Source organism: Mastigoproctus giganteus, chromosome 6, assembly GCF_048544385.1.
Source record: "Mastigoproctus giganteus isolate SK-2022 chromosome 6, ASM4854438v1, whole genome shotgun sequence".
Classification (NCBI taxonomy): domain Eukaryota; kingdom Metazoa; phylum Arthropoda; class Arachnida; order Uropygi; family Thelyphonidae; genus Mastigoproctus; species Mastigoproctus giganteus.
In genome coordinates, this window is record NC_143580.1 from 210,562,711 (window position 1) to 210,583,790 (window position 21,080).

The following is a 21,080-nucleotide window of genomic DNA, read 5'->3' on the forward strand; positions in this document are numbered from 1 at the left end:
TTAATGATCGCCGCCAAGCAGAGCTTCTTCAGAGTGACCTAGATTGACTTCCGGGATGGTCAGAAAAGTGGCAGCTATGCTTTAATTCAGCAAAATGCAAGGTTTTACACCTGGGGAACAGGAACCCCAAATTAACTTGTACACTTGGTGGAGTTGAACTAAAGTCAGTAGTGGAGGAACGGGATTTGGGAGTTACAATACGGTCAGGCATGAAGTTGTCCGAGAAATGTGGACAGGTTGCAATGTTGCATGGTGTCGTATTGATGATTATCAAACATTTGCTAGTAGAGATAACGACGTCATAATCACATAAAGATGATTTTATAACCTTTATGTGATTAAATTATAAACTTGTTTTTTTTAAATTAGTACCGAAAAACTGGTACTTTTTGTATCAATACCGGTATTTCAATACCAGAAAAAACTGACCGGGATCCCGGTATTGTAAGCCCTAATTGCACTGTCCACCCGTGTCAACTGGATGCACGTCCTTAGATTTTACGTGTTTCTTAACTAACAACATAACCCCTCCTCCTTTCCTACCCTACCTGTCCTTTCTGCACACATTGTACGCTCCAAATTCCAATTCTGCAATGCTTATATCTGTGTGAAACCATGTCTCTGATATCCCAACAATATCTGCCTTTGATGTCTTGATCAGCACTTCAAATTTATCAATTTCATTTATTATACTTCTAGCATTAGTGTACATGAAAGTATACATGCACTTGTTCTTACTCTTAGTTACCCTAACACAGCCCATGTATTTACTTGTTCCATGATGACTCCCAGCAGCTCTTGAAATCCCCAGCAACTTGCTCTCTAGGCTTCTGCTCATTCCAATGTGTAGCCGCAGGTCTCTGCCTGCGGCTACCGTTAATCTTTTAGTCTGTGAATCCACCCCCCCCCACGAACTAGCAGTTTTCCGACCCAACTAACACTGCCTTGATAGAATCAGCAAATATTCTTGCACCCTATCTATTTATTTAAGTGTCTTCCATCCCTGTAGAAGCAGTTTCTCTTGTTAGTAAGCACAGACCACGCTGAAAAAAATTCTACCCCATGAGCCTTGCAGAATCTCTCCAGGGCCGAATTGACTGACAAGGCTCTCATCATATACTCCCTCCTATTGTGTCTGGGCAGAATTGCAGACACTTTGAAATTTAACCCTAACTTGAGACTTTATTCCAGCACTGACCTGTACTTAACAAGTACAGGTCAACAAGTGTATACTATTGGTATTCCAGCATTGACCTGTACTAATAACCTTAAGAGTATCACCAACAATATCACCTTTTGTGCGCTTAAAAGATGAAATCTGCCCTATAACATCATCAACTTTTGACCTTGGCAGACATACCCTGGTCCTATTCCACCAATCCTTTTTGCATAATATATTCCCCATCTCCTTGACAACAGAGTCACCGACAATAACTAGTTTTATAAATAATCTATAAATAAAATATTTATAAAAAAAACAATAAATAATTTCTACCTCTTAATCTGAATTTTTTACTTTTTACTTCAATATTCGTGTTTAAAAATGACAGAACACTTCAAATACACTGATGTAATTGCAGCCTGACCATGAGAAATCATTTGTTAAGATTTCCCATACTCTTTTCTCGCAGTATGGTAATGAAATGAACATTGGGTAGAAGTTCATTTCATTAGTTAGAGTGTATGTTTATTGGTATGGCTCCAAGAAAGCAGATAGCATTTGTAATTACAGATCAAATTAGGATTTTGCAAGCTGTAGATATGGTGTGCATTCTAAGACTGACATCAACAGTTTGGCATTCCTAAGAGTACTCTGTTCACTATTCTGATAGATCAGAAAGAGACAAAGTTTAGAGAAATCTGCTGCACTGGGTAGGATTCAAGCATGAAAGGCAAAGTAACCAGATCTTGGAAAGGTACTTTTGGAATGGCTAATGATGATGCATGCAGAAAATTTTCCTGTAGATGGTAATCTTTTAAAAGTTAGGGCTGAATCGTTTGTGTACTGAATAGATATTGAAGAATTTAAAAGTTAGGATGGGTGGTTCCAGAAATTTAAGACTCGTCATGGCCTGTCTTTCAAAAAAGTCTTGCGAAAATGCAGCCATGAATATTGATGCTACAAATAAAAATGAACAGAAGGAAAACTGTTTAAGAAAATCTACCGAAGAATGCTATTAAACAAAACTGTGCTATGTCTTAAAAGCAAAAATCAATGCAAAATTGATATCCTACAGGCAATGTATTTATGGGTTTCAGCATGGGATGAAGTTGATGAAAAATTGTTGGTGACTACTGTCAGGGAGATGGGGAATATACTACGCAAGAAGGATAGGTGGAACAGGACCAGAGTATGTCTGCCAGGGGCAAAAGTTGATGACGATGTAACAGCAGATATCTTTTAAGGGCACAAAAGGTGATTTGTTGTACATGTTGAAACTAATGACAATTAGAGTAAGAGATTTGCAGATTTACCCAACAAGTCAGGTCAATGTTGAAAAAAAGTCACGAGTTAGGGTTGAATGTGAAAGTCTGAAATTCTGCTCAAAGACATGACAGGAGGGAGTATATGATGAGAGCCTTGTCAATCAATTTAGCCCTGAAGAGATTGTGCAAGGCTCAAGGGGTAGAATTTTTTCAGCCTGATTTGTGCTTGTTGACAGGAGAGACTGCTTCTACAGGAATGGGGTACCCTTAAATAGAAAGGGTGCAAGAATATTTGCTGATGCTATCGAGGCAGTGTTAGGTGGGTTGGAAAATGGCTATCTTCGTGGGGGGAATTCACAGACTAAAAGATTAATGGTAGCCAAAGGCAGAGATGAAAGTGATTCTTGCGCTGCTTCTATTGTAATGAGCAGCAGTTTAGAGAGCAAGTTGCTGGGGATTTCAAGAGCTGCTGGGAATCATCATGGAACAAGTAAATACATGGACTGTGTTACGGTAACTAAGAGTAGAAACAGGTGCATGTATACTTGCATGTACACTAAGGCTAGAAGTATAGTTAATAAATTTGATGAGCTTGAAGTGCTAGTCAAGACATCAAAGGCAGATATTGTTGGGATATCAGAGACGTGGTGTCACAGAGACATAAGTAGTGCAGAATTGGAATTTGGGGAGTACAGAAAGGATAGACAGGATAGGAAAAGAGGAGGGTTATGCTGCTAGTTACGAAACACATAAAATCTACGGAAGTGCATCCAATTGATGTTGGTGGACAATACAATGTTGAGTCTGTTTGGTGTGACAAGCTGTTGTTGTTGTTGGGTTTTTAGGAGCATTAGCAACTAAGGCCATATTGCTCCAGGATATGCGGTGGTCATTCCTTGACCTTTCCATATTCTCCGTATTTGGTGGTCACGGGCTCGAACCCCGGTCTAATCAAGAAGCATGTGCTGCGCACTGCTGCTCATGCCCACCTGGCTACGGAAGCACCAGTGTGACAAGCACTGGGAAAGAAAAAATGAGAGTAGGTGTGTGTGTTATAGGCCTAATGAATCTGTTGAGCATAATGAGCAATTGTGCAGAGAATAGAGTGGGCCAGTAAATCAGAATATCATATAATGGGGGATTTTAACTTTCCAGATATTGACTGGAACTTGTGGATTGGTCACTCACACACTAGCAAGACTTTTGTGGATTTATTGCATGACTGTTTTCTACAGCAACATGTTCAAGAGGCAACCAGAGGGAGTAATACTCTTGATCTGATTATCAGCAGTGATTATTCCTGCATTAAGAATTTTCAGATAAAGGAACCACTGGATGACAGTGATCACAACGTACTGATGTGGGAATTACTTAAAGATGTAACTACCATCAAGGCTAAAGGGAAGGGCTTTTGCTTTCGTAAAGGTGACTTCAGAGGTCTCAGACAGTTTTTAAATTCTGTACAGTGGAATCAACTGATAATGCTACCAACATTGAATTTTAAATGGGAAGCCTTCAGGCACTTAATTTTTGAGGCGACTAGGCTTTTCATTCCAATTAAGAAATAATATTCAAAGGTTTAGGCCTAAATTGATGTCAGATGAACTAATGAGGCTCGTGGCAGAGAAGAAAAATGTATGGGATGCATATAAATTATCAGGTGACACAGAAGCCAATGGCAGATATAAACTAGTCTGAAATCTAAGAAAACCCAGTAGTCCCTGTGATGTTTTTCTAAAGCACAATTCTGAAGATCATATAGAATTCTAGAAATCACAACCATAAAACAATTTGCAGTTTTCAGTTTGTTGGGCTTTTTGTTTGTACAATTTGTTATAAACAGGTATTAAACTCGACTTTCGCTTATTATAATAAAAATCAATTTGTAACCATGATCACTATAACCAGTGCTTACTTTACTACAGTTAATTAAAAAAAAAAAAGGAAAAAAGATCAGCCTTTCAAATTATTCTGGATAACTGACGTTCCAGATAACCAACATTCTACTGTAACTGCTATCACACATCTTCATAATTCTCTTTTAAAACATGCTCTACCATTGAAATTGCATGTTTTGACAGATTTTAAATTATGAAGCAATTCTCTTGTTAGGTTTTGATAGGTAGGTAGGTAGGTAGGTAGCCTATGTAGTGAAATGTACAATTTAATTGTAATCTTACTGCACTCTATAGTCATTGCAAAATTTACAATCATAATTTTCTTGTTTAATACTGTAGTACATATTATAAATAAGATTATACTACATTGTATTAGCAGCATTACATTAAATTTTCTGGCTTTTACTTCTTTTGGTGCCGATTTTATGAACGAGCAATATAACGTCCTCCCAATTATAACAACTGTTTTTCTCATTTAACTATGGGATCGTTATATAGAGCCTTTACTGAAATACTCATGACAGGATGACCTCAAGAAACCGAGTTACTTAGAAACACAGTAGTTTTAAATAGCACAATAAAGAAGAAAATAATACAGAATATATCCAGTAATTAGAATTTTAATGACAAAGAATGAAGCTTTCAGGGCTAATGGACCCCTTCCTCAGCAAACGTATACACATTATAACAGAATATGGAAGTCACAAATAAAATTTCAATAGATATGAGAGCTGTGCTTGCTCTGATGAGTACATGGCTGCAAGACTGACATTCATCTACTAGATTGGTGTTCATTGTTGGTACACAGACTTGTGTGGGTTTGCTGCCAGCGTTTGCATTTATTAGCAAAATAAAAGCATAAAAGAAATACAATACAAAATTAAAATTGGTAAAAATCAAACACTCGCTCTGTATTTATTTTATCAAAAAATGAATTGCAATCAGCATCTCCAATCAGCACCAGCCTTCAAAGAATTACATATTTAAGCAATTCAATAACAATTTGAAATTTCACTGCCTACCTCACTAGCAGTCTGTGGATGACGTACATCACTTGGTTCATCTTCACTATTGCTAGCTTCCACACTGACACTTCTTTCACTACTGCTCATTTCCCGCTTTCTTCTTAGGCCTAGATAATTTTAAAATATGTCTACATGTGATTATAGCAAAACTGTAATCAAACCTGCAGTCACAATTAAATTTCAGAATTACAGTTATTAACCAGTTGGTTGGTTAACATTGTTTTCAGAAAGTAAGTAGTTATTAGTATTATTTAAAGTGAGAGAGAGAGAAGGTTAATAGTGAATTGTTTTGTCAACCCATTAGAAAGAATGAGAAAAGCTTTATGATAAATATGTGCCATGCCCACCAGCAGAGCACAAAAAATTCACTTCCATAGCAAGCAATTCAATTGCTATTAATTTAAATTCTTAGGTTCAGCCACCATGAATTTAAAATCAATAAACAATTTGGGACCCCGTTTCGGCTTTTCATAGTAAAGGAAAGCTATATAACAAAAAGAAAATGGTTGCAATATTGCAATGGTTCTAATAACTTCAAAATATGGCATATTAGTCCTAAATTAGGCCATCTGATTTCAATCTCAAAGCCAAATTCAGCTGCTATTCAAAACCACTGACACCACCCAATCATCAACCAAGAGGGCTACCACTTAGCTGCATTTGACTGTTCTGTCCAAGTATCAAGTACTGCAATGCAAGTAGCACATTTTTAAAAGTTTCATATTACATTACTGCATGATATGGATAGTGGGATAGATGTTAATGTACATATTTCATAACTCCAGTGATTTTATATTAACTTTCTCTCTCTCTCTCTACAACAAATGACATCACAGTACTTACAAAGTTATAGGGCAACACTCCTAGTGCATTACCCATTCTTTTTTTCTCAAATTTACATATGAAAAAGCCAAAATGATGTAAATTGAATGGTTTCAGTGTGTATTAAAATATTCTTTTATTTGATGTGAAATTTTCTATTTCCGAAATAATTAATTTTTCTTAAAATAAATCAATTAAAGCTGAGAGAATAGAAGTTTTACACTTTAATATAAAAATAAAAGACAATGTAAAATATAAGTAGTGTACTGATTAATTATCACATTATCACAATAGCCTAAGAATGCAATAACATTTTGCATTCTTAGGCTATTGTTTATTGATTTTAAATTCATGGTGGCTGAACCTAAGAATTTAAATTAATAGCAATTGAATTGTTTACAATTCAAGTGAATTTTTTGTGCTCTGCTGGTGGGTGTGGCACATATTTATCATAAAGCTTTTCTCATTCTTTCTAATGGGTTGACAAATTATTGTTATATGTAAGGAGAGGGTTAAAAAAATATTTGTAATCGCCTAAAAGGGTGCTGGGGTCGCGAAGGTGAACTTTCGGCTGCTGAAAACGGAAAAGTAGTTTTTGATATTTTTACTGTATTCTTCATTAAATAACACATTACATTGTGTTCGACAGAGATATTAACAGGCTTAGTAGCATTCGTTAGCTCATTTTTTAAAAATTTAACTATTGATTTTTGTAAGTTACGACTCACCGCTCACACTGTTGTTGTTACCAATATTGTTGAACTTGCCGTCATTGTTGTAGTATAATAGATCGAAACGAAATAGCATAACGTATATCTCAAACTGATAGCATAAGGTATAACATAAAACTAGATAGCGTAATAAGTGACACTGTATTAGGAATTTGTTAGCTTAGTATAGTATTATCAATTAATCAATAAAATATATTAATCTTATTAAATTTCTTTTTTAATTATTCTCCAACTTTTTGAGACTGTGATGCGTTGGAGCAATTCTCCAACACATCACACTCAAAAAATGAGAGGAAATGTTTGCGGACCTTTCTGGAACAGGACATGATTTAGCCAAGGAGGGTGTGTGTGTGTGTGTGTGTGTGCGTGTGTGTGTGTGTGTGCGTGTGTGCGTGCGCGTGTGCGTGTGTGTGTGTGTGTGTGCGTGCGTGCTAGGTGCCTAGAGTGTAAAGAAATTAGGTGCCAACTCAGAGTTCTGATGGGTGCATATGAGAGCATGAGAGTGTAGGGTAGATGCCCTCGAAGAAATGAATATGAGGGTCCCATCAAGCTTCCAGCTGCCCAACTCAATGCCAGAGCTTACTCCTGTGCATAAGGCAACACAGTGAAATCTCCAAGGCAGAATGTGCTGATCCCACAGGAACTAGTTATTGCTAGTGACTCTATGGTCAGGACGACAGAAAATATATTATGCAAAAAGGATAGGTGGAACAGGACCAGGGTATGTCTGCCGGAGTCAAATTCGATGATGTTGTAGAGCAGATATCATCTTTTAAGGGCACAAAAGGTGATATAATTGTACATGTTGGCACTAATGACATTAAGAGTAAGAGATCTAAAGATTTACTTCACAAGTAAAAGTCAGTGTTGAAAAAAAAAAAAAGTCATGAGTTAGGGCTAAAATTGAAAGCATCTGCAATTCTGCCCAAACACTTTTTTTTTTTTTTTGGTAGTTGTTGGCGCATAGGCTTCTGTGGCCATAATGCACCTCCCAAGGTTTTTGCAGTACTTTGATCCAAGCCCGAGGCGGGAATCGAACCCGCAACCTTTGGGTTACCAGGCAGGCACTTTACCCACCTGGCTAGCCCGGTCGGCCCCAAACACAATAGGAGGGAGTACGTGATGAGAGCCTTGTCAATCAATTCGGCCCTGGAGAGACTGTGCAAGACTCATGGGATAGAATTTTTTTCAGCATTGTCTGTGCTTGTTAACAGGAGAGACTGCTTCTACAGTAATGGGGTACACTTCAATAGAAAGGTTGCAAGAATATTTGCTAATGCTATAGAGGCAGTGTTAGGTGGGTCAGAAAATGGCTAGCTTGGGGTGGGATTCACAGACTAAAAGATTAACAGTGGCCACAGACACAGGCAAAAGTGATTCTTGAACTGCTTCTAGTGGAATGAGTAGTAGCCTGGAAAGCAAGGTTCTGGGGATTTCCAGGACCGCTGGGAGTCATCGTGGAACAAGTAAATACATGGACTGTGTTAGTGTAACTAAGAGTAGGAACAGGTGCAAGTATATCAATGCTAGAAGTATTTTTTTTTTTTTTTTTTTTATGAAAACCCTAAACACGAAAGGTATCAAAACCTATAGTACTTAATACCGTGCAGGGGTTAAAGGAGAAGTATGGAGAGAGGGGGATGCCGGAAACTTTGCTCTAGAGACTAAACATGGGTTTCACCACTTCAAGCCTCCAATAAGCAAAGTGGTGATATTTCACCGATTGATGAAAGTCATCTACCACCTGAAAAATGAGCCAGTTTTGTCCCTACTATATATTTGTCATTACTGCATTCCATAGTAGGGAATGACCATGAAGTGTGAGCACTGCTTGTGTCTAAAGTTGTTTTGGAGATAACTTAGAGAAAAAAAAGTCTTATTTTATTATTCTTTAACCTTAATTGAATCTTACAATGGGTTACTGCCAACAAAAATATTTCCTTCTTTTCCCAACATTCCTCCTATTCCCATAGGCAAAAAACTGTTTTGACAGAAAAGCTGATATTGTTTAGTAGTACCTTCATGTCTGCTGGTTATATTCACATATCCAGATCTAATGTTCACTTCTAACCTTTTTTTTTTTTTTTCCCCCCCTACAAATATTTTTTTCTCTTCCCATAAACTGTTCATACTATTAACTTACTTTTGACTAATTTTATTAAAGGACACCGAGTGGAATATCACTGAAGGGGTTTTACTTGATTTCTGTTTGATCATTGATCCCACTGGGTTACTTCATTTGTAAGCTGTTTGCACAGCATGAGACCGCAGCTTTCAAGCCAACCCTTAGATGGGTTCAGAAGTTATTGAAATGTTAGCCCTTCTTTGTTTTGGATGTCAGTGCCATGTTGTTCACAATGAGATGGAGTCCCCCAGCAGATGAAATCCTTCATTCTATCATTTATCCATTGGCCTTTTAGTTCACAACTCAAGGAACATGAAAGCACATGCATCAAAGGGGACTAAATTGTCTAAGCAGCATCATACTTTCATAGCAATTCCGAAAATCATTTCTATTTCAATGCAAAGCAGTGTTTCAAGTGAGTAGTAAGGACAATAAATAATAAGTAGTAGTAAGCACAATATATTTATACTGAAAATATTGCACAACCTTGCAATCAAAGAAGATTATTTATTCTTGAGTAGTAAGTGAGTATTAAGTGAGTAGTAAAATATAATAAAAATCAATTAACCATTAATGTAAAAACGTTTTTAAAAAATTTATTTTTTTTATTTATAGTTGGTAAAGATTTATATTTTGTTTTCAGCTTCTGCCCATCCATGATTCATTATTTATATATATATTTTTTTTTTTTTCTGTATGCTTATTGTAAACATTGGTCTAGTTATCTTTTATCTCACTTGTTGCAGCAACCTGTAGTGTGTTAGGTAATAAATAAAGTAAACACAATTCACGATTCTGTTTTTGATACCAGGGGTGAGTGGAGATACTCCAGATCTTCGGGGAACATTAATCGGCGAGCTTTGACAACTGCCTATAGTTCAAAAGTCCATAACTGTGTCTAATTATTTTTTCATTAGCATAAGTAATATGAGATATCATAAATAATAAATAAATTTTCTGTTTCTACTCCAGGATGACCACAATGTTCATCAATATACAGTGGAACTTCTCTATTACGAACTTCTATTTAACAAATTTCTCTATATTACGAATTTTTTCGCAAAACATTGCACCTTTAAACGAAATTACAGGTAAAATTAATCCCATATAATGAAGTGTTAGTCTCTCTATAACGAATTTTTAAAAAAATTAGTAAAAGCATTTTTGAAGACTTAAGCATTTACTGCTAAACAGTCGCTCAAATATACTGCCTCCTTCCTTTCGAAATTGCGCATTAGCATCTGGAATTAAATAATCATCCTTTTAGTGAACACTTGTGCCCATTGACACCTGTAGGAGGGTCTTTGTTTCATTTTTGTTACAGTTATTAAACCAAATGGGTTTTCTTAAAAGTGGCCGTAAACTTTACAATAAATAGGGTAGATTTGTAAATTGATGTTGGCTCAGGGGAAAATGAAATTCGCTGCGGTAATCCTTTAGCATGCTGCAGCGGCAATACATAGAATGCTACCATAGTCGGTTTTTAAAAACGCCTACTGAGTGACATTCGCTTCTCACCTCAACTGTACCATGTGACCTTCATGTCAATCATTATATGATATGTCCGTTCTCGTCTAACTGGACTCCCAGTAGATGTTTTTCATGTTTTTTTTTTTTTTTTTCATTCATCATCAATCACATAGGCTATATGCTCTTTTTTTTTTTTTTTTTTTTCCTGAAAAGTAACATACAGCATACGTTAATCATAAATTTTCTTTCGTGTATATATGAATGAAAGCGGAATAAAAGAAATTCACAAAGTCGTATATTTCTTCAAACTGAGTGATACTGTTGAATTGGCAAGCGAACGTCATTGAGTAGGTGGTACAGTACTAACAATTCACTATATGGCCAGCGCAGCAAAGTTTGCGGTGTATGTATCGGCAAGAGCTGCAGTCCAGTAATTTTTACAATTGTGAAAACAATGTCGAAGAGAAAGTGTTTAAGTATTAATGATAAAGCAAAGATTGTTATGATATTGACCAGGGTTTTAAGAAAAAAGATGTTGCAGAGAAATATGGCATATCTGCAAGCAGTTTATCTACGATTTTAATTATTAGGCACAGGCATAATAATTAAGCAACAAGCTCTGAAATTTGCACAGTCCCTTGGACATACAGAATTTAATGCGAGCACTGGGTGGCTAGATAAATTTAAGAAGCGCCACAGAATTGTGCAAAAGGTTATTTGTGGAGAAAAGTGTTAATATAAGCGAAGAAGATTGCAACAGTTGGAGGAACAATACCTTAAAGAAGATTTTGGAAGAATATGAGTGTAAGGATGTTTTTAATGCTGACGAAATGGGTTTATTCTTTAAATGTTTACCGAATAGAACACTTGCTTTTAAGGATGATAAATGTTTTGGCGGAAAATAAAGCAAAGAAAGAATCACTGTACTAGTTGGAGCGAATATGACAGTAAGTGAAAAATTAAGACTTTTAGTCATCGGAATATCAAAAAACCCAAGATGTTTTAGAGGCACAAAATCTTTGGAAGTTGACTACACCTTTTAATAAAAAAGCATGGATGACAAGTGATATTTTTGAAGAATGGATATTAAAACTAGACAAGCATATAACAAAAGAAAAAAAGAAAATCATGTTCGTAACTGACAATTGTCCGGCACATCCTGCCAAACTTTAAAGTGCGAAGTTGTTTTTACCACCAAACGTAATGTCAAAACTCCAGCCAATGGACCAAAGCATTATTAAAAATTTTAAATTTAATTATCGAAAGAGAATAATAATGAATATTGTCAATGATTATCAGAAAATAGAAACTTGGAGGTTACAATTAACCTTAGAGATTGCATCTCTGAACTGGCAAAAGTTTGGACAAACGATGTCACTGAATATACTATTCAAAATTGTTTTTCGAAAGCGGGATTTGCATTGAATACAGAAGTCGAACAACCACTGGACGAACAAGATGAACCGCCCTTTTCACAACTGAAAAACTTTTGGACATTATTAGAATCGTCTGGAAACATCGAAAATGAAGATGAAATACTGCTGAACAGGGTTAGACACGACCATGATCACGAAAAAATTAACGATGATGCTGAAGACGCATCAGAACAACCCGTAGAAAAGCCAACTCACAAAGAAATGATTAACGCTTTTAAAACGGTTCGTATGGGTCTACAGTTTTGTGAAAATGTACCTGATAATGTTTTTAATGCTCTGAATAAATGTGAGGTTTTCTTTGAGAATCAGACAATTTTTTAATTGTACTGTGCAAAAAGAAAATTACAGATTTTTTTAAATTGTGATACTTACCAGCGAAAATTATATAAACGTAATTTAAATAAGTATGTTTTTGAAATAAAATACATTAAAAATAAATGTAGATTCATTTTCATTTTCTAATTAGATAACAATTTCTAATAAAAAAGATATTCTCTGTATAACGAAATTTTTCTATAAAAAATTTTTTCACCGGATTTATCGAATTCGTTATAGGGAAGTTCGACTTTATTTAAATTGGAGACATATGCCAATTGAAGCTCACTCAGTAGCACTACAGAAAACTTCCCCATACTTATTGCACAACTGGCTCATTAGCCAACAGAAGTGCTCAAAATGAAAAGCTTTAAACAGAACATGTACACATGAATAGTATCTTAAGTAGGGCAGCTCCCTAACTAGTTCAACTCCGCTGTGGTTCACTGTAATGACACAAAAAATCTGCAGAAAGAGCACTTTCAACCAGAGAGAAAGGAGCAGTCCAAACAGTGGAAAACACAGCTCTTCACCTCAAGCCTCCTTCTCCAAAGAAAGCCAAGTCAATTCCTTCTGCTGGCAAGGTGACAGCATCAGCTACTTGGGATGCTGATGGAGCATTGCTAGTGAATTACCTTCAGAGAGGCCAGACAGTTACAGGAGCATTTACACAGATCTTGTGAGATATTTGCAGGAAAACATCTAAGACAAATGCACATATAGTACTGATCCAAGGAAAACTTAGCAAAGGAGTCTTGTTCCACCAGGATAGTTCACAAGTCTGTCACTGCCATTTCTGAACTGCATGAGCATGGCTTTGAAATCTTGAACCATCTCCCATATTCACCAGATCTAGCCTCATTGTACTTCTGTTTCCTAATCTGAAATGAATACCTGCCTGGCATACTCAGGCCGCAAACCTTCCAAACTCTTCATACTCAGGCCGCAAATCTTCCAAAAAGCAAAAGTGTACCAACTCCAAAGGGGACTATGCTGAAAAGTAACATATTATCAGACTCCCTACACAAACCCTTCATACTCAGGTCATGAACGTTTCCAATGTCCCTCATATATGACCACAAAAATAAGATTACACAATTTTTCTTAAACATTTAATCAATACAGCAAACATTACATACCAGCTTTCACTGGTTCTGACATCTAGATGTTAGGAATGTGCTCAAACTTGTAATTATTAATGACCATCTTAACATTTCAGAAAACTATCTTTTACAGTATATGATAAAATATTAATGCAGTTTCCTTTAAAATTAAATAAATAGCAGTCCAGAGTAACACCAAGTAAGGAGAACTAAATAAACAGAAATGAGTATGCTTTTACCTTTTCCAAATTCACCCATGTGAATTGCTCCTTTCATTAATACTGAGAAAGGACTATTATTTGCAGAATGATCTCCCATTTCGGGCCCCATGATAGTAGTACTCCCTCCACCATTGGTCCAAATGAATTTAATAAGAGCTGATGCTAACAGAAGAGTCTATAAAAATAATAATATTAATTAATAATCTATTTTAAAATGTATATTAAAATGGCACCTTTTAAATATTAGGGATTTTTAAATTATATATAATTAGTTTTAGTGAAAATTTATTATTTTGGATGGCATTCAAAAATAATCTATATCAGTGTTTCCCAACCTGTGGTCTATGTAACTTACAAAAGTGGTCCATGAGAGTTGACAATAAAACAGAGCTTTTTGTTGCACAGGCAATAATTGCATTAAGAGAGACAGGGGACAAAAATATAAATATAATGACCTAACATACACTATATTTGTTAAGTATGAACACATATCATTGTATTTAAAAAATATTTATTATATATTTGCATTTATAGTTTGATATTTTTGACCCGTGGTTTCTACCTCAAATACAGAGCAGTCGATAGCTGAAGAAAGATTGGGAAACGCTGATCTATATCACTGAAATATTAATAAACAATAAGAGAATTACCTTAACAAAGCAAATGTCACTATTAAATTCATATCACACAAGCTGACTGTGGTTCTACTCTATGTGACTGCTAAATACAGTGATGTTCTTGTTTTCTCTCTTGTAAAATTTCTCTGACCCCACATAGCCATCCAGGAGCATAAACAGAACTTTACTTTACTTTCTTATTAGATTCACCTATCTTTTTGTGAAATGGAGCACTCCTTCAGTAACAACATCATATGTTCGTACCACGTGATACAAAGAAGGTGGTAGATAAGTAGGAATACTTATCTATGTGTGCAATTAAATTTAAGAAAGGGCAAAGAAAAAGATTTAAATGCCAATGAATGTGCCACTGTAGTCAGTGCCAGATGTGCCAGTATGAGTATCTTGGAAACTGCAACTCTGCTGAGATTTTAACATATGATTGTGTCTCAGGTGTATCAAGACTGTTTTACTGTCAGTGGTTGGATGTTTTTTGGACTCTCCCATCAATAAGCTGTTTCTGACCACAGATCAGAAACAGCATGTTGATGTGAGAGTCCAAAGGAAGATGACAAGATTTATGCAACATAAAAAGGCTACAGTCAGTCAAATTACAACCCAGTGCAACTTTGATAATCAAAGGATGCTCTGAATAAACAACTTTTCATACCATATAACAGATAGGGCACAACAGCTGCCAACAGAACCAGGTTCCACTACTATCAGCATGAAAGTTTCAATAGTGGAGAATTAGAAGGGGCGAAAAGAAAAAAAATGTTGCTTGGTCTGACAAATCTTGGTTCCTGCTGTTTCATTCTGATGGGAAGACCAGCATAAAAATAGCATAAGTTTACAACCCATCCTGTCAGTTCCACAATGCAGGCTGACAATGCATTGTTCACCTGGTAGGACAACAATGCAGGCTGATAGTGCCAGTGTAAGGGTATGGCAAGTGGTTTTCTTGTGCACATTGAGCTCCTTGATACTAAAGGATAAATATTTGGATGCCACAAATTATAATGGAAACTGTTTCTGACAAGACTAGGCATATTCCTTAATGGCTTCAGTTTATCTGTCTGCAAATGAGTTGTTCCAAAAAGATAATATGCCATATCACAAGGTCAGAATTGCACATAACTGAGTCCAGGTACATGAGAGTGAATTTAGCCTACTATAGTGGCCTCCCAGCCTCCGCATGTGATATGAGGTGGAACAAGCTCTGAGAAGTAGAGATTTGCAATCATCCAAATTTACAACGACTGTGGAAAGCAATTGAGTCAACATAGGCCAGCACCCATCGCTGTAACGTGCTTTAAACACATCACTGAGTTTTATGCCATGACAAATCCAGTCTATTCTGGGGATTTGGGGGGAGAGGCTACTCACCATCAGGTAGGTGTAGCTAATAAAGGTGCCACGTGGTGTATAGATAAATTTAAAATGAAAATTTTAAATGAAAACAATAAATTTAAAATGAAAATAAAGCTTTGCAATATCCAAATTATAGAAGGTTATTTATAAGAAAACCTTTGGGTACAAAGGCAAATAATGCTATAGATAGTGGCAGTATACCATCAACATTAACAGTAATTTTGAGGGAAGCAGTGAAATAGTGCACTGAACAATTAGTCTGAGAACATCACTGGACTCATCATCAAAGATGATTTATTTGAATTAGAGAAGTAACAATTTATTGCCATAAAGGTGGCATTGATAAAGAGTTCAATACAGGGATATTTAGTTAGAAATGGAATTCTCAAAGATACACAGCATGGCTTTGTTAAGGACAAATCATGTTTAACTAAGCTGATTAGATAGTTTAAGACAGGTACTTGTCAGCCAGCCATAGGATATAATTTCAATATTGTTCATTTAGATTTTATCAAGGCATCCGACTAAAATGCCTTGTTACTGTATAAGTAGTAACATGCCAGGATAATGAACTAAGATAGACAGCAAGGTGGCTGCAAGGCAGGAGGCAGAGGGTTGTGATTAATGGTTACTCTTTAAAATGGGTGAACATTAAAAGTGGTTCCACCATCTAGGCTTGGTTCTTGGACCACAACTGTTTCTGATGTTCTTAAATAACATTAATGAAGGAATATAGAGCTTGATGTCAAAATTTGCAGATCACGCAAAGGTTGAGTGAATGGTTAATGATAAATGAGCAGTTATTGCAAAGCAGCACTCCTTCAGAACAACCTTCTGAAAGGCTTTGTGTATGATCAGAAAAGTGGCAGCTATGTTTTAATGCAGGAAAATCAATTATGTCACACAATATTTCAGGTGCAGTCTTACAACTGAAAGACAGTTGCAATTGTAAGATAATTGTAGACTTGATTTAAGAAATTTTGCTTTTAGTCAGAGTAATTAAGAGTAGATCAGAGGAATTACTTGTTAAGTACAGGTAGCCCTTGATTTACACAAGGGGTAGGTTCATGGGTGGGTGGGGGGGGGCAGGTGCAAATGGAACCCTTTCCATAATGGAATTAATGGGAAATCACAGGGTTAGGTTCCGGGAACCAAAAATTTTACCTATCCTTTTCAATACTGAAGTATATAAAGTTCATAAATAAACTTTTTAATTTAAAAAAAGTGTTTTATTTTTAATCTACATACAGTTACATATAATAAGGAAAAAATAAATTACAAAACATTTTGACAGTGAAAAACCAACTAAAAATTTAGTGCAATGCCAAATTTTTAGTTGGGCTTTGAAAGTCCTGGTTGAGGATCTTCTGTTGAAGGCACTGGTTGAGGAGGTTGCCTTTTTTGAAGAAAGAAGCAAGTGTTGATTGCCCGGATTTCTTCCTCCTTTCTTTAAGAATTTCGAAATAATGGGTCAGGGTTGAAATGACACCCATTTTAACTGTGGCACTCCTCTCCCAGTTGTGATCAATGTCACAGAACTCATTAATGAGGGATTCTACACTTGCAAGAATCAGTTGTAGATCACTGGTCTTCATAATTTTTAGAGGAGGATCTTCTTCTTTCTCTTCCCCCTGCTGTTGGCTAAGTTCTGCAGCTTCAAGGTGTTCATTTGAAAGAATCTGTACATGATTTTTCAAGAGATCAGTTACATCTTCAACTGTAACTTCTTCTAACTCTGCCTCTTGTGCCAGCTTGCTGATGTTTTCTACAACATTCTGTTGTGGCTTGAATTCTCTGAAGTCATGAATGAAATCTGGGAGAAGTTTACACCACACTCCATTTAGACAATTAACAGTCACTTCTTGCCAGACTGTGTTAATGTGATTGATGCCCTTTAAGACATCAAACGACCATCAATATTCTGTGATGGTAATGTTGGACTCGTCTAAAACTTTTACATTTCTATAAATGTTTGCCATAGGTAATAAGCTTCAAAGGTGGCTATTACCCCCTGCTCCATCGGTTGCAAAGCTGATGTTGTATTATCTGTGATTGGCTCAGATTGTCCTTGATCACGTATACAGTGCATCATACATAGTACAATATGATGCCAATAAATTTTGTTTGACAATTTAAACAAATTCGACAAAAAAAAATTAAAAAATAAATATTCATGGCCTTGTCGTTAGCGACTGTCACTATTGCAAATCGGCGCAAATCGGACTAGCGCAAAACAAGGGCTACCTGTAATTCCTCAGATCAACATTGGGCAATGTTGATTAAATGCCGCAAATTAGTATTAAATTTGAAAGTGTCTGCAAATCTGCCCAGACATGATAGGAGGAAGTATATGCTAAGGGCCTTGTCAATCAATTTGGCCAGGAACATTCTATCGCTAATTTCTGGTTCCACTTTACCCCCTTTCTGGCGTTGTGGCATACGAACCCATTTGATCCAACAGATCAATGCCTGCCTTTCCTTTATTATACGCTAGAATAGGAAGTGGGTTTTTTTTGGCTTCTTTCCATCTTCCTTTACTGGTGGAGGGGCCATCAACCATTTCTGGGGCATGCTTTGTTGTTAGTAGTCATATCTCAAGCATCTCACCATTTTAGAACAATAATTCCATTTTTTTCTTCTTTAGCGATCATCTCCCCTTTATTTAGCTTTGAGTACATGACTTCTTTGGGGATAAATTTTTGACTTGCTCGTAATGGAACAACAATGTGAGTTTTTTGATGAAGAAACGATAACTGGTATAAACGATGGTAGCTGATATAAAAATTGTTTACGTACAAGGTGCAACCTTTGTTTAGAAATCCTTGCAATAACTCTTCGCAGACCTTTGCAGCTAAACTTGTGGATTTTATATAATTTTCAGATTTACCTGAATAGATCTTGCTCGACCGGGTATATCCTTCAGTGGAACAAAACTTGAACAGCTTGATTTCATACCTGTGAGCTTTATTTGGTATATATTGTTGGAATATCAGCCTGCCCCTCCAAGGAATAAGAGATTCGTCAATGACGAAATCTTGGCCGGGGAAAAATATTTTCTGATATTTCAGCTGCAAAACATCTATCAGTGTTGTATCTTACTGAGCCTGTCCCCTGGAAGAGTGGTTTTATTGTCTGAAAAGCGAATGAGGAGCGACAACAATTCAAATCTGTTACGAGACAATTTTAGTTACTAAGTTTGTTTTTATTTTATAGGTTTGGTTGACCAGTAAGATGCAACAATACTCCTCAATCTTACTAATCTCATCCACATAAGAAGTCCGAAAAACTTGCTCATCTCATCAGCAGTTGTCGGAACCCACTTTTTTTTTTTTTTTTTTTTTAGATGACTGTAGCGAAGCTCGGGTCCTCTCAATTTTCTGTTCAGCATATCTGTTTGTTTCTGTTACAATAAGATTTATTACTTCTTCATCAAAAAACAATGAAAAACAATGTTTCTTGATACGTCTATTTGCAGTCCCTATTTTCCTGTAAAATCAAATCTTTTTTGGTAACCTTTGTATTCAGTCCATTCAATGGCTTCATTTGTTTCAGTCGCTTCAATCTCAGGTTCTTCGGTCTTTTCAAATTGCTCATCAGTGTTTTCTTCTGCCATCCAGTCTTGAAGCACTTCTTCAATATTTTTTCCGTATTTCAGTATCTCCTTCTTCATTTGAAGAAATATCCCAGTCAGGATATTCTACCAAATCATCAGAGTCGAAATCTTATTTTTCACCTTCAGAACTACTACTAAGATTTTCTGCAATTTCTCTCAGTTCCTCTTCTTTTAGTAATTTTCTTTTAGCCATTGCTTTTTAGATTTTTTTTTTTTTTTTTTACAAAACACTTGTGCAAACTTGCGGAGAAACACAACACAATGATAGTGGGGATAATACAGTGCACTAACAAACTTTTTTTCACAAAATCCCTAACAATACTGACAAACGTATTGAGACATTTGAGAGTTTATTTTATCGTGATTAGTTTTATTGCAGCGTGTGCAATAAACTAATCACAAACGACCTTCATATGTATGCCATAATAGCATCACACGTATGTGGCCGACATGGCTTCTCAAGAAATAAAGTAACCTACTGGGCCACATTGGCCACATATACAAAAACTCTGATTTTTTAAGCAAAAAAATGGCATTACGCTGACATTACAATATTTATTTTAGAATTACTAATCAAATTATTTACTAAATATTTTTTGGCTTTGGGGATTTTTTTTAACTAGCTTGGCAGTCAACGTGTTAAATGTATGAATCCAATGGGCAAATACAAGCTGCTCTGTATTATATTTACTTTTGTATGGTGCATGTTTATATATTTCACTAGCCAATAAAAAGTGAACAGCATTCCCAAAGATTCTCACTAACACTTTTACTGCATATTTTCTTTATCTATTTTTAATGGTCTCCACTGTTTTATAATAAATCGGTGGTTCATTTATTCTGAGTGCAACAGACTTTTCTTATTCTTCATTTATTAATTTTGCTTATTTCCTTGAAACAAAATTCCTCCTTTCCAATCTTAATTTTAAATGTTTCCTGAAAACTAAGATCGTATCTACACTTGAGCATTCTGCCATAACATTTATATGCAACGTAACAAGAATGCCTAGGTATGAATATTGTTACTATATCAATTCACATCACACTCTGTCCATAACTTCTGAGGGTTTCCAAAAAAACACCAAAGGATGTTATATTACAAAATCAGCTGTGAATGGTTTTTTGCCACTTTTTGATCAAACATTATTCTTTGAGAGGGTGTTACATTACAAAATCAGCTGTGGACAGTTTCTGCCACTTTTTTGTCAAAAATTATTCTTTGGGGAGGGACATTCTCGACAGTTCCTCCCTCTATTACATTTTTTTAATATTTCTATCAATAGTTAAATAATTAAAATGGAATAGAATGACACAGCTTTTCGAAATGTGAAATCTTTCTTCAGAATTTCTAGACTGATTACACTTAACAAGAATTCGAATTTTGTTGATGCCATATTAAAGAAATGCTTAAAATTTCCACTAATTGTTTTGGTATTTTTAATCAGATAATAAAGCCAAACCACTTATCACGACATTGCTTTGCCTAAAAACTCTTATTTACTACCAACATCTTTTTCTTTCCTTTTTTTAAAGGAGGTAAATTAAAATAAAAGCTTCATTAGCTATGTGTAAAGAATAATACTTCTGACCACAAGTTACACACGTGTGATCGATCACGCATGCATGCTCCTCTAAATGTAGAGGAGTACTAAATGTTCACTGTGTTGATACACTGCAATCCTAACCCTTGGATGTAGCCTGCATTTTAGCACAAACACATTTTTACATTACAGCGCATTATTCAATTGTAAATAAAGTCTAAGAGCACAATCTTAAGGTACAAAAATTTAATTCCAGTGTGATTAAATACCTTGTCTTCTCAACCTTAAACACATAATTTGATTTGATTTTTGTGGCGCAAAAACAGCAAGGTTAAAAACACATAAACACAGTACCAGAATCATAT

At 35.7% G+C, this 21,080-nt stretch overlaps 1 protein-coding gene across 1 annotated transcript in view; it reads right to left on the reverse strand.

The window, feature by feature from the left end:
* The window catches only part of puf (ubiquitinyl hydrolase 1 puf), a 1,022,896-nt gene that overhangs the window by 857,767 nt on the left and 144,049 nt on the right, over nucleotides 1–21,080 (reverse strand). The window contains exons 9-10 of the mRNA XM_090376705.1: nucleotides 13,592–13,748; nucleotides 5,348–5,457 (exon numbers count right to left, since the gene is read on the reverse strand). Of these exons, the coding sequence (XP_090232831.1) occupies nucleotides 5,348–5,457; nucleotides 13,592–13,748 (267 nt within the window). The remainder of the gene's footprint in view (nucleotides 1–5,347; nucleotides 5,458–13,591; nucleotides 13,749–21,080) is intronic.